Here is a 14787-nt window from a genome sequence, read left to right on the forward strand (position 1 = left end):
ACTTTGGTCCTTTGTTGTGTTTCCTTTTTGGGCCATGGATTACCAACATAAGCACAGGCGGGATAATCAAAATGTTTGCCAGCTAGTAATTCTTGTGAACTCCTGCTAATCATGCACACTAAAGAGCTTTCTAGTTTTTTTTACTTACTTTGCACTTCTGTTTCTAGTGGCCAGGGTGAGCCATCTTTTGTCCTCGGAAAAAACATAAATCAGTTACACCTGATTTTGCCTTGTAGTGTTCACATGATTCCAAGCCTATTTTTGTATTTATAAGGACTAGAAGCTTGTCGCACCCCCCACCCCCCAAAAAAACTCTTTTTTCAGGGATCTGAGTTATGTACTTAATGCTGCATTCTTTTTGTTTAGGTTTTTCACTGGGGGATGCACAGACCCATTGTGCTTTTGCAACAGTATTAAAGGAAATTGATCAATTGAGAGCTGCAAGGAAGGACTGATATGAATGGAGAGAATGAAATACATTCCTCTCTTGCTTGTCAGTTCAAAATCTGCAAAGCCAGGGATGCTGTAGTCTAGTCTGCTCATTCGTGCATCACAGAGCCCCAGTGGTCCGGCTGGGGTATCAGCAACTTTCAGCAGCACGGTGCCACACACCATCTCCAAACTTTCTCTTGGATGAAAGGCCAATCCTTTCGGCAAATAGAAAGCAGATCTGGGAAGACAACCAGCCGTCTCGAGAGGCACAGGCCCCCGGTTTTTGACCCTGTCTCAAGCAACAGCTGAGGAACTTCACAAAGCTGGAAAGAAGCCTCTCCTAAGGTAGTGATTGGCTTGGCGTACTTGGCGTACCTTATGCAAGAGCAGCAGTGGCGTAGTGGCTAAGAGCAAGTGTACTCTTATCTGGAGGAACCGGGTTTGATTCCCCGCTCTGCCGCCTGAGCTGTGGAGGCTTATCTGGGGAATTCAGATTAGCCTGTGCACTCCCAACACACGCCAGCTGGGTGACCTTGGGCTAGTCACAGTTCTTCGGAGCTCTCTCAGCCCCACTGACCTCATAGGGTGGTTGTTGTGAGGGGGGAAGGGAAAGGAGATTGTCAGCCCCTTTGAGTCTCCTTGCAGGAGAGAAAGGGGGGAATATAAATCCAACTCTTTTTCTTCTGTCCCTTGCAGCCATAAGCAAACTTGTGACACAGTCAGTGAACTTTAATCCAACATTACTAATGGCTATATAATCTACAGGAAAGGCAAAATCATGATAAATTCATTCTGTTACATGTCCGTTATAATATCCCTCCCCACCCTCCACCCAGTAAATAAGACCTGAAAAAGAAGTTACAGGCATGTGGCAGTGAGGATGACTAGCTTGTTGGGGCCCTGATTATATTCACGGGTCTCCTGGGTCCACATAGTATTGGGTCTCCCCCCGGTCTGCCTGCTATGATTGAGGATCGGTTACATTATGTTGGGAGGGAAGCACTGGTTACTTTCCCTGCCTGGCATTAACATTCCCTTGACTAGTTCAGAGCTGACTTGATCCTGAATGCATGATAGACGCTACATCGTTCTGTTAACTATTAATTAAATGAAACCCCAGCCTAAGTAACTTTCTGTACAATATATACACGTGGCAGTGACGGATACGGGAAAACAGTGTCCCGAGAAGCTGTTCGATTCAGTTTTCGTCCAGTGAAAGAAATACTAATTTCATGACAGTCACATCTGAAAATTCATGGGAAGGTGGACAGAAGTTTGAGAACCAGATTTTTACAAGATACACAGGAGAACAACATCAGTCCTACTAGGCATGACCTACAGAAATAAAAGGATACATTTGGACAAAAGGACAAAGTTATCTTTGCAGCGGCCTAGAAAAAGCAAAGTTTCAGTGCAAATTAAAGGTTGAAGTCATATGCTGACTTCAGAGACTACAGATGCCAGAAAGTAAAATTGGTAAAGCAAGCATCTTTTTAAAAACCAAGAAAGGTATTTATCTTGTTTCTCTCTTCCTGCTGCAGCAAAAAATGCCCCCCTCAAAAATGGGGTCTCAGTGGCAAGATAAAGAAAGCTGAGCTCGGTAGGCGTAAATTCTTCCAGCTGCAGAAATGCGTTTACGGGATCAGCTATCCCACTGCTTGCCAAAGGATTGTGTAATTTGGAATCTGTTGCTTTGTAATACAGATGCTAGCAAATATAAACAGGGGGAGGGGGACAGTCCAGATCAGACCTCTCCACGAAGAAAGGGCAAATGTAATTCAGACAACGGATGGGAAACCAGAAATGAAAAATCCTTTGGGGACAGAAGAGAAATGACCAACTCTAGATGTTCTCTCCTTTTCCTTGCCAGACAATCTAGGGCCAAGCTGGTCTCAGGGTCAGGGCCAATAATTGCCTCTATCGACCCACAACGCTTTCCAGGCTCTTTCTCCTTACCACCTAAAGCAGGGGTAGGGAACCTGCGGCTCTCCAGATGTTCAGGAACTACAATTCCCATCAGCCTCTGTCAGCATGGCCAATTGGCCATGCTGGTATGAACAACTGATGAAGTATGGTCCCTATCTGAGCAAATTCCTGACAGAAAGCAGCAGTGGCGTAGTGGTTAAGAGCAGGTGCACTCCAATCTTGAGCTGTGGAGGTTTATCTGATGAACCAGATTAGCCAGTGCAACACACACCAGCTGGGTGACTTTGGGCTAGTCCCAGCTCTTCGGAGCTCTCTCAGCCCCACCCACCTCACAGGGTGTTTGTTGTGGCTGAGGGAGAAGGGAAAGGACATTGTAAGCCCCTTTGAGTCTCCTGCAGGAGAGAAAGGGGGGATATAAATCCAAACTCTTCTTCTTCTTCTATGCTCAGTCACAGTAATGAATCTGTCTCCTTGTATCCCTCAATGACATTGTTTGCAACTGGGAATTGTTGAGTTTCTATGATCATAGAGGCAGCCTGTGTAGTATTTGGAGTACTGGACTAGGATTTGAGAGGCCTGGGTTCAGTTCCTCCCTCTGTCATAGAAACGTACTGGGAGACCCTTGATGAATCACTTACTCTGAGCCCAACCTACTGCACAAGGTTGTTGTGTGGATAACTCAAAGCCCCTTTGAGTCTCCTTACAAGAGAGAAAGGGGGGCTATACATCCAAACTCCTCTTCTTCTAAACCCAACCCAACCATTGTATGGAAACAAACTGCGTGACTGGCTGGTCTACCTGATCCCCAAGGACTCCCCTGGAATTTTTTTCCTTCCCCTGGTGTCCCCTCTCAATGCCCTTGGCATCTGTGAGTACATCAAGAACAAGACTTGGGGAGACCCGAGTTCCAGTCCCCACTTTCTACAAAGCTCGGTGGATGACCACAGATCAGCCACCTCCTTTCTCCTAGTGAGGCTACAGTCAGAGGTGGGATCCAGCAGGTTCTCACAGGTTCCCGAGAGTAGGTTACTAATTATTTGTGTGTGACTAGAGGGGGTTACTAATTGGTGATTTGGTTACGTAATTTTTGTCTTAGTTACGCCCCTCCTCCGCTCCTCAGCAGTAGCGCGCAGAACTTGAAGCAGTCTAGCAGGAGGTGCGTAGCAGCCTGTGCCTGCGTGCATTCGTTTCCCGCCCAAGGACCGGCGCAGCGGCTGCGTCCATGCCACAGCTCCGCCCAGCAATGCCCCGCCCCCAGAATGCCTGGCCATGCCCCCGTCATGCCCCGCCCAGCCCCATTGTCGCTACGCCACAGTCTGAATCCCACCACCATGGGTACCTGTTACTAAAATTTTTGGATCCCACCACTGGCTACAGTGGAGAAGGACCTTGTTTGTCACTGGAGGAGGCAGGGAAATGAGATGATAATGGCTGAGCTCTGGGGCTTGTCCCCACACAGTGACTCTCTGCTACTGCTCTGTATACCTGGCCTCAGGAAATGAGGTAATTGTCTGCGCTGGACATTCCATTCCCTCTCAATGCACTAGGGAGAAGATTCTCAGTCATGTTCAGGTTTTTAAAGACTGGTATCCAGGAAAGGAGGGAAAGTGGTGTGGTATACCCCCTTCTTGTCAGATCTCAAAAGCTAAGTAGGGTCAGGACTTGGAATGGGTGACCACCAAGGAATGGGTGACCACCAGACCACCTCTGCAGAGGAAGATAGTGACAAACCACCTCTGCTTCTCACATGCCTTGAAAGCTCCCTCGCTTTGAAAGACACCATAATTTGGTGGCGACTTGATGGCTCTTTACACGTCCAGGAAAATTTAGAGCTAAAGGCAGCAACTTCGATGGCCCGAGCAATTCTTCTGATTTACAGGGGGAAAAAAGAATAGTTCTTAGAGAGGAAACTCCAGGAGAATAAGAGGTGTCCAAGAGGTGCCCCTTCAAGTGTGGCTTCCTTTGGAGCTGGCTGGTATCTTAGTTTTTGTGGGAGGAAGGTGAAGAAACCAGAGGGACTCAAGAGGGACTCTGGGAAACCAGGGCTAGTTCAGGATGGTCAACTCCATTGTCCTGATTGACCTTTGATCTCTTGTTCTTCCGCCTAAGATGAGCTGTACTTGTTGCTCAAGTGAGAGCTGCTCCGGTCGAGACCCAGCACTTGCCCATTGGTCTTCCACTTACCCACCGAACCTTTGTCATCTGTCGGCACAATGCCAAGGGCTGGTCTCTGGCACCAGCAGCACAGACATGACTGGGAGACACAAAGCAGAGAGAGGTTACAACAGTGATATTCAGTGACTCAGAAGCCACATGTGCTTCTCACTTGTGGCTCTTCTAAACACTGTTCCCCAATGTGGCCCCTGCATTGTGTGTCAGGAAAGTGGGCAAGGCCCTAGCCTGGTATGGCCTGTGGTTGGCGGTTCTTCCATCTTGGAACTGCCAGCACGAGAGGAACAGGTAAGCCACGGACCTTCCTCAGGTGCAGGCCTGTTGCCAGGGGTGGGAAAGAGCTTTCACTGAGGGCAATTTTGAATGTGGCTCTCCACAAGGTGTGGAGTGAGCGTCACTAGTTTAGGGAATCTAGAGCAGGAATCGGGAACCTTTAACACTCAAAGAGCCATTTGGACCCGTTTTCCACGGGAAAAGAAAACACTTGGAGCCGCAAATAATTTTTGACATTTAAAATAAAGATAACGCTATATATATATATATATAGGGTTTTTTTACCTTTTACTCAGCTCATTCTGAGAAGCGCATGGATGCGCCCGCCCTGCTGCCTGCAGGGCGGGCAAGGATGAAGCCGGCGGCTCGGCTCGTGGAGCCACAGTGCAAGGGCAGAAGAGCAGCAGGTTCCCTACCCCTGATCTAGAGGAAGGAAGGAAGGAAGGAAGGAAGGAAGGAAGGAAGGAAGGAAGGAAGGAAGGAAGGAAGGAAGGAAGGAAGGAAGGAAGGAAGGAAGGAGGGAGGGAGGGAGGGAGGGAGGGAGGGAGGGAGGGAGGGAAGGAAGGAAGGAAGGAAGGAAGGAAGGAAGGAAGGAAGGAAGGAAGGAAGGAAGGAAGGAAGGAAGGAAGGAAGGAAGGAGGTGGAGGTTGGGGGACAGGACGGGGAGGGACCGAGCCAACAGTGCAAAACTAGCCAGTCAGCCTTCAGAGCTCAGTTTGCTGCTTCCCTCAGTGAGGCTTGGGAACAGTTTTAAACTGTAGGTCGAAAGGCTGCAGTTTAAAGCTGGACCAGGCCAGCAGCAAACAGGCTGTTCCGAACTCCTCATGGAGACTTGGCCAGGCGCCTGGCTCCCACGCTCGAACTCCACGTGGAGTTCGAGAGTGTAGCCCGCGCTGATCCCGAATGGGACCAGGGCACGGTTGCGAGGGGCAGGGCTGCAACAACGTGCACCTCAGGAAGTGGCGCCTGGGGCTCTGTCCCCCTTGTGCCCCCCCTCACTACGTCAGTGGTAGCACGCCCTGGTCCTTGAAAGATGGAGATGTTCTCCTACCTGAAAGCAGTTCTTAAATTTCCGGCTGACAAAGTAGAGAGCCACTGGGTTGATGCAGGAGTTGAGTGAGGCCATGTTGATGCCAAAGTAATCCATGACCAGGAGGAAGCTAAATGGGGAAGTCAAAACAAAACTGATGATACCTGAAGGGGGTGGGGCAAACAAGATGCTAGAGAAGAAACTTTAAAAGGGAAGGGTTTAGCATGGAAATTGGGCTAGATGGAACCTTTGGTCTGATCAAATCATAGAATCATAGTGTTGGAAGGGGCCATACAGGCCATCTAGTCCAACTCCCTGCTGAATGCAAGATCAGCCTAGAAATATAGGATCAGCCTAGATCCTGGCAGAGATACTCTTACTTTAGGAAGGGTGCTAAGTGGACAGGGGGAAAATGTCCTGTCTCTTTAACAGAAGTTTAATGTGTGGATAATTAAGGTTGTTAATCTCCAGGTGTGCCCCAGAGTTCTTCTGGCGTTACCACTGATCTCCAGATAACATACATCAGTTCCCCTGGAGAAAATGGAAGTTTCAGAGGGCAGACTCTATGGTATACCATAGAACCCAGAAGAAGTCCTTGCCCCAATTTCCCTCCACAGGCATTGTCTCAAAATCTCCAGGAATTTTCCAGGGCTGGAATTGGTTATTCTAACTGAGATGGGCAGCTTGAGTTTTTCATAACATGAAGTGGAACACCACCACCTTTATTTTTTTATTTATATTTCTATTTACATCCCTCCCTCCCCAACAGGGCTCAGGGGGGCAACAACACAGGATCCAAGTACAATGATAAAATAACCAACAGTAACCAACAGTACAGTATTTAAGACAGCAAAACCAATCACAGATGGTGAAAAATCCCCCTCCCTTTCTGCACCCATGGGAGGCCAATGATAGTACTGGTCAGGCCGACTGGCTAGATCAGAGGTCTGCAACCTGCAGCTCTCCGGATGTTCATGGACTACAAATCCCATCAGCCCCTGCCAGCATGGCCAATTGGCAGGTTGCAGACCCCTGGGCTAGATGGAAATGCCTGGCGGAAAAGCTCCATTCTACAGGCTCTGCGGAACTAATTCAAGTCTCATGATTGTCTGCAGCGCAATTAACATTCAATAAACCAGGCGAAAAGTTAGGAATCTTATACATTTTTGACTGGCTGTCAGTGGTGATTTTCAGGACGGCAAATAATGCTTGACCTTTGGTAATAAATGTAGCAAATAATTGATCAAATATTGTATATTGATGACTAGTTTATAGGCTGAACAAATTTTTTTTTAAAAGGTGAGTTAACACGGTATGCTCTGACCTGGATGGCCCAGTCTAGCCTGGCCAGTATTTGGATGGGAGACCACCAAGGAACTCCAAGGTTGGTATGTAGAGGCAGCCAATGGCAAACCATCTCTATATGGCTCTTATCTTGATCCCCCTACGACAGTGGTGGCGAACCTATGGCACTCCAGATGTTCATGAACTACAATTCCCATCAGCCCCTGCCAACATGGCCAATTGGATGGGAATTCCACATACAATTTATATTGGATGGCCCAACTGGATGGGAATTCCACATACAATTCCACAGGATGGGAATTGTAGTCCATGAACATCTGGAGTACCATAGGTTCGCCACCACGGCCCTACAAGGTCACCACGTCTGAACTGATCTGCACCTTCTCTCTTTCTTGTGTCAATTAAATAAGAAGGTAATCCCAAATTCTGGACCGAGCCTACTTCAAGAAGTCATAGTCCAACCTTGTCCTTTGCTTTTGACAAATTATGGAAGGTCTCTGTCAGCTCTAGGGAGAAACCACGAGGCGTCCATCCATCGTCCTACCTAAGAAGCTCGCATCTATCGACATCTTGCGGGTTATAGATGGTCTTCTTGAGGATCCTGCTCAGGTGAAGAGGGAGCCAGCAGAGGGCAAAGATCACCACCAGGCAGAACACTGTCTTGGCTACTTCTCTGCGCTGGAAGGTACAAGCACAAGTATGGAGGTTGAAGAGTGCCACAACTGGATTATATGAAGAGTGGGAGATCTCTAAATCCCTGTTCTTTGCAGCAGGATCTCCAAACTTCAGACCCGCCCACTGCCGTTTCTCTCCTGTTAGGAGTCTCAAAGCTGTTTACAAACTCCTTTCCCTCCCTCTCCCCACAGCAGACACCTTGTGAGTTGGGTGGGGCTGAGAGAGCTCTGAGAGAACTGTGATTGGCCTAAGGCCACCCAGCAGGCTTCACATGTAGGAGCAGGGAAACCAACCCAGTTCACCACATTCAGGGGTAGGGAACCTTTAACACTCAAAGAGCCATTTGGACGGGAAAAGAAAACATTTGGAGCAGCAAATAATTTTTGACATTTAAAATAAAGATAACACTATATATATAGGTTTTTTTTTTAACAATTGCTCATTCTGAGATGCGCTTGGATGCGCCCGCCCTGCTGCCTGCAGGGCGGGCAAGGATGATGCCGGGGGCTCCAACGGGGATGATGCCCGCCCCGCTCCAACGGGGCGAGCGAGAAGGGAAGCCGGCGGCCCAGCCGACCGTGGGCAGTTGGTGCGCCCACCCTGCTGCCTGCAGGGCGGGCGAGGATGGGGCTGGTGGCTTGGCTCGTGGAGCCACAGTGCAAGGGCAGAAGAGCCGCATGCGGCTCTTGAGCCGCAGGTTCCCTGCCCCTGACCACATTATAATCCACTGCTCATGTGCAGGGGTGAATAATCAAACCTGGTTCTTTGGATTAGAGCCCACCACTCTCCACCACTACGCTACGCTGGCTCTGTCAACGGTAACGGATGGGTATGATCAGCAAAAATGTTCCCCTAGCTAACCCACGTGGAGGGCAACCTGCTGCAGTGCATGGGAGAGACCACAGCATGTGGCAAAACACATGTTTTTCAGCCATTACTTCCCAAATCAGATACTTGAAACTTCCTGCTGAAGAAAATCCAGTCACGTGGCTGGGAAAGATCCCTCCCCCACCTGAAATCCTAGGGAGTTGCTGCCATTTGAAGTACACAAGAATGCGTAGAGGGCAGATTAGGTGGGTTTCATTCTTTCTGCCCTGGCCAAGAAGAAGAAGAGTTTGGATTTATACCCCACCTTTCTCTCCTATTAGAAGACCCAAGGTGGTTTACAAGTTCCTTTCCCATCCGGTCCCCACAACAGACACCTGGTGAGGCAGGTGGGGCTGAGAGTTCTGAAGAACTGGGTCTAGCCCCGTGGTGGCGAACCTTTGGCACTCCAGATGTTATGGACTACAATTCCCATCAGCTCCTGCCAGCATGACCAATGCCATGCTGGCAGGGGCTGATGGGAATTGTATGATCAAAGCTATCTGGAGTTATAAAATTCGCCACTGCGAAACTAACTGGAAGGTCACCCAGCAGGAATGAAGGAGTGCAGAAACACATCTGGTTCACCAGATAAGCCTCTGCCACTCAGGTGGAGGAGTGGGGAATCAAACCCAGTTCTCCAGATTAGAATCCACCTGCTCTTAACCACCACACTGTGCTGGAAGAAGGCCTGCTCCTCAGACCCTGCACGAGGGCCCTCACCCGCTTCATGTGGTCGTTGAGTGCTATCCTCATGCCGTTCCTCTGGCTCAGCATCTCGCAGGACATGAGTGTGTAGAAGACGCTGGTGCAGGCCAGAGGCAAGCAGAAATAGAAGCCGAAGAGCCACCAGTCTTTCACATTCTTGTAGAACTGCCGAGAGAGAAGGGAAGAGGTGAGAGCACAGCCTAGCCAATCTGGGGAATGCTAACGGCAGCACGTAGGATCATTGGATCTGGGATGTGTCTGCGGATCCCCTTGGTCGTCTCTGTCTCTGAAGAAAGGCACCAAGCCTGTCTTGGAATCAGTGGTGGGATTCAAATAATTTAACTGGTTGTTTACAAGCACCATTTTAACAACTGGTTCTGCCGAACTGGTGCGAACCTGCTGAATCCCACCACTGCTTGGAATGTGTCGGATGTGTTAAGACAGGGTTCTGCAACCTGTGGCTCTCCAGATGTTCATGAACATCTGGAGAGCTGCAGGTTGCAGACCCCTGTAAGAAGAGAATAACATCCACTGAATAGGGACCGTCTCACACAGCATGAATCATCTCTGACTGAGTAAAGTACTTCTGTATAGAAGGAAGCTTGGGGGTTCCTCATTTAAAAAGACAGCATTTGGGGCTCCAGCTTCTAAGAACATAAGAACATAAGAACTAGCCTGCTGGATCAGACCAGAGTCCATCTAGTCCAGCTCTCTGCTACTCGCAGTGGCCCACCAGGTGCCTTTGGGAGCTCACATGCAGGATGTGAAAGCAATGGCCTGCTGCTGCTGCTGCTCCCAAGCACCTGGTCTGCTAAGGCATTTGCAATCTGAGATCAAGGAGGATCAAGATTGGTAGCCAGAGATTGACTTCTCCTCCATAAATCTGTCCAAGCCCTTTTTAAAGCTATCCAAGTGAGTGGCCATCACCACCCCCTGTGGCAGCATATTCCAAACACCAATCACACGTTGCGTGAAGAAGTGTTTCCTTTTATTAGTCCTAATTCTTCCCCCCAGCATTTTCAATGAATGCCCCCCTGGTTCTAGTATTGTGAGAAAGAGAGAAAATTTTCTCTCTGTCAACATTTTCTACCCCATGCATAATTTCATAGACTTCAATCATATCCCCCCTCAGACGTCTCCTCTCCAAACTAAAGAGTCCCAAATTCTGCCCTATTCCTATTTATTTGATTACCCCACTTTTCTCCCCAATGGGAACCCAAAGTGGCTCACAGTGCGATTCTCCCTTCTCCATCTCATCCTCACAACAACAGCCCTGTGAGGAAGGTTAGCTGACAGAGAATGACTGATCCCAACTCCACCTAATCCTCTTGAGTTTTGCAAGGGGATGCCAACACTTAGAGCAGAGCTTCCATCAATCCTGTGCCCACCCGGGGTCCCGCCCTACCCTGAATGTCTTTGTGGTTGGCATTAACAGGAGAAAAGGAGCAGAGGTAGGGAATGGGGGCAGGCAGCGGGGGATAGCCTGATTGCACCAGATCTTGGAAGTTAAGCAGGGCCGCTATTTGGAAGGGAGAGCACCGAGGAAAGCTCTGCACAGGAAGGCAATGGCAAACCACCTCTGCTTCTCCCTTGCCTTGAAAGCCCCTAGCTGGGGCCGCCGTAAGTTGGCTGCAACTTGATGCACTTTACAAATACAGACACAAACACACACAGAGGGAGGGCAGCGGATCTTCTGTTTTGTGTGATGGTGGCAGAAGACAGCTCAGAGAGATAAAGGCCGGTGCTTCAAAGTGCCTCAACCTGAGAGTGCAAGTTGCTTCATTTTTACCCCACCTTTCTGTCCAATGAGGACTCAAAGCAGCTAATAATCATTCTCCTCGCTTCCATTTTATCCTCCCAACAACCCTGTGAGGCAGGTTAGAAGATAAGAAGAGTTTGGATTTATATCCCCCCTTTCTCTCCTGAAAGGAGACTCAAAGGGGCTGACAATCTCCTTCTTCCCCTGTGAGGTAGGTGGGGCTGAGAGAGCTCCGAAAAGCTGTGACTCGCCCAAGGTCACCCAGCTGGCATGTGTTGGAGTGCACAGGCTAATCTAGTTCCCCAGATAAGCCTCCACAGCTCAAGTGGCAGAGCGGGGAATCAAACCCAGTTCTCCAGATGAGAGTGCACCTGCTCTTAACCACTACTCCACTGCTGCTCCTAGGCTGGGAGCATGTGACTAGCTGAAGGTCACCCGGCGAGCTTCCATGGCAGAATGGGGATTCGAACCTGGATCTCCCAAATGTTAGTCCAACACTAAAGCTAATGTCTGCTCAAGTGGGCAAGATGAAAAGGATAAGTGACCATAACAAGATCATCAGCTGCTCAGGTTCAAGAGTGAAGACGCACCGCCATGAAGCTGGTCGTCTGCTGGGGGGACAGCATGCAGACCCAGAGGGTCTCTTCACGGTAAGGCAGTTTCACCAGGTCGAAGGCGATGGCTTCCGGGACGGCTAGGATGATGGCCACTACCCAGATGAGAGTCACCTCGACTGCCTTCCACATGGGGATGCCAATCCCTTGGATTCGGCTCCAAGAAGCCACCGCTCTGTACCTGCCACCGGCCAAAACAAGCATAAGAAATGAAGGCAATGCCTATTGGCCACTTCACACCCAACTGACGATGAACACATTGCCAGAAGATTAGCACGGTACCCACTCACGCTTTTTCTGGCACTCACCAAGTGTTTCTAAGAAGTGACCAAATTGTCACCTTTTATAACTGGAATGGGGGGCGCGCGCGTGGCCGCAGGAGCGCACTGCCTTTTGGGGCGCTCCCCTTTTCCCCGCCCTGTGACAGGGCGGGAAAAGGGGAGCGCCCCAAAAGGCAAAATTGGGACAGTTAAAAAATGCGGGACAGATTGGTTTAAGGCGGGACTGTCCCGCCAAAAGCGGGACGTCTGGTCACCTTATTCTAAGAAGTCGACGGGGTCAGGTAGGGCTTCTGCCCAGCAAGACTTCTGATTGACTATTAGAGATTTGACTTGTTGGGCGGATGTTTTCTAAAACGTTGCTACCTTCACAGCGCAAGGATCTGCACTGTGTTGCTGAAGTTCAGCTTTGCCTCCTGTGGCAGCCATTTTCTGGCAGCCATTTTGGTGCTGCCACCCACCATGTCCTGTGAGAATTCCAAACACAGGCTCAAAAGGGTTGGGAACCCCCGAATTAGCTGGCAGGAGACTTTACACAAGCAAATCAATGCAGGTAGGGGGTTGGTGGGTGGGTGAATAGGTAAGTTTGGGAAATGAATCCTTTGACCCAATCGACATGTGTTCTTTCTACCTATGTGCCTTCAGTTCCACATTGACCCAGAGTTGATCTTCAAACTACGCAGGTAGACTTCATACATACCACCAGGAATGCTGGTGCATGTACAAATTGCAGAATCTATGCCAACACAGGACCAGAGCCATAGTGAGAAGGAACTGCGCCTGAGGCATGTGTGTGCACCTGACACACCCCTGGAACACCCCCGCCACACCCCCAAACCTGTGCACGCCCGGGGCAAGACATCCCACTCCGCCCCCTGTGTACTACACATCTAAAGCTACTGCTCCCATAATAAGGTGACTTTTTGAAATCAGTTCTCAATGATCAGGAATCCTGATGATGCCCTAAATTAAAACTCTTCGGATCCCAACCCCTTAAAATACCAAAACATGCATCCTTGTATGATCAAGGCCAACCACTTTCACAGGGCTCTTCATGCGGCTAGCCAAAGGGACTACCCAGGCCCGAGAGATTGTGGGCAGTTTGTTACCTGTCTATGCTGAGAGCACAGAGGCTGAGGACAGTGATGCCAACGGAGGCTTTCTGTACGAACGGCACTAACTTGCACACGTGGACGCCGAAGGGCCAGTCTTCCGCAAGCAGCTGCAGGAAAGAAAGCAAACAGTTAGGAGGCCGTCTCTGTCGAGGAATGGGTCCCGGCAGAGATACAGGAGAGTCCAACGTTCTTCTCATCTCAATAATCTACACGGATGCTGAAATGCCAAATTAATGGTTTCTGAAGCCAAACTGATGCATTAAGAATTCTCAATTATTCTATGCGTGGATGGGCATTACGTCCAAATTTTGTACAGATTGCTGTACATGTGCAGCTTGCTGCTGTTTCTAGTTCCCCTGCATGTGCCTTCTCACCTCCTCTGCTACTACCAGGGATGGAGTGAGGGGGGAAAGCGCCTGGTGCACTGGTGCATCCTCTGCCCCTGCCACATCAACATCCGCCCCCCCCATCCACCATGCCCACGGAATGCCCTCACCACATCCCTGCAGGGGCGTGCGCCCGGTGCATCGCGCACCCCCTGTCCCCTTGGAGCTATGCCTCTGGCTACTACTATGTACATGGCGATGGTGGAAAGTGCTATCAAGTCACAACAGGGTTTTCAAGGCATGAGATGTTCATAGGTGGTTTGCCATGGCCTGCCTATGTATAGCAACCATGGACCTCCTTGGTGGTCTCCCATCCAAATACTTACCAGGGCTGACCCTGCTTAGCTTCTGAGGACTGCTGAAATCAGTCTAGCCTGGACCATCCAGGCCAGATATACATATTTGCATTGATAAAACACTGCCCCCAGTCTGGATGGGATGGTGTTGTTACTCAAAATGGCAGGGTCTGTCCCTTTTGGGATGGGGAATTAGCAGGATCAGACCTTGCTTTGCGGGGGTGGGGGTGGTGTTAGTAACCCCCGATCTTTGCCACCAGATTTTATGGAAGTGGCTCTCCATAAGAAATCTGCGTGAGTCAGAAAATAAAGTTTAACAATCTTTATTATAAAATAAAATAATAAACTTACACGTGCACAATGGTAAAAACACAATCACAAAGAGGATTTCAGGAGTCCTAGGATTTAGAAAGAGATGAGGGGATAGGTCTGGAGTAGAGTAGGCCGTTGTGGGAAGGGGTGATAGCGACTTCTGTCTTGTAGAGGAGTAGGTCCAGAAGTCGAGTCCCATGTCAGTGCTGAATTCCAAGAAGAGGGGTAAGGCAGCTGGCACACAGTGCAACCCAACCAAATGGTGGTTCAGACCCTGGGCACACAGTGCAGCCAAACAAAATAAAGCTCAGAAAACACCATGCAAAGACTACAGGGTGAGCAGCCCAGTTGTAGGAAAATTTAGCCATCTAGCAATGTTAAGAGAGCAAATCTTCCTGAAACAAAGAGGGTTTGGTCACAGTGGTGGGATCCAAAAACTTTAGTAACAGGTTCCCATGGTGGTGGGATTCAAACAGTGGTGTAGCGCCAGTGGGGCTGGGCGGGACATGACGGGGGCATGACCGGGCATTCCGGGGGCAGGGCATTGCTGGGCGGGGCTGTGGCAAGAATGGGGCATTGCTGGGCGGGGCTGCGCCGGTCCTTGGGCGGGAAACGAATGCATGCAGGCGCAGGCTGCCACAC

At 49.6% G+C, this 14787-nt stretch overlaps 1 protein-coding gene across 2 annotated transcripts in view; it reads right to left on the bottom strand.

Annotated features, from left to right (window-relative positions):
• Nucleotides 1-3664: 3664 nt before the first annotated feature.
• LOC125442778 (endothelin receptor type B-like) overlaps nt 3665-14787 on the bottom strand; it is a 35246-nt gene continuing 24123 nt past the window's right edge. For both annotated transcript variants that reach the window (XM_048514467.1, XM_048514468.1), the window contains exons 3-8: nt 13146-13258; nt 11735-11939; nt 9401-9550; nt 7683-7816; nt 5855-5963; nt 3665-4612 (exon numbers count right to left, since the gene is read on the bottom strand). In XM_048514467.1, coding sequence (XP_048370424.1) covers nt 4463-4612; nt 5855-5963; nt 7683-7816; nt 9401-9550; nt 11735-11939; nt 13146-13258 — 861 coding nt within the window. In that variant the 3' untranslated portion in view covers nt 3665-4462. The remainder of the gene's footprint in view (nt 4613-5854; nt 5964-7682; nt 7817-9400; nt 9551-11734; nt 11940-13145; nt 13259-14787) is intronic.

This window comes from Sphaerodactylus townsendi, linkage group LG13 (genome assembly GCF_021028975.2).
Source record: "Sphaerodactylus townsendi isolate TG3544 linkage group LG13, MPM_Stown_v2.3, whole genome shotgun sequence".
NCBI classification, from domain to species: Eukaryota; Metazoa; Chordata; class Lepidosauria; order Squamata; family Sphaerodactylidae; genus Sphaerodactylus; species Sphaerodactylus townsendi.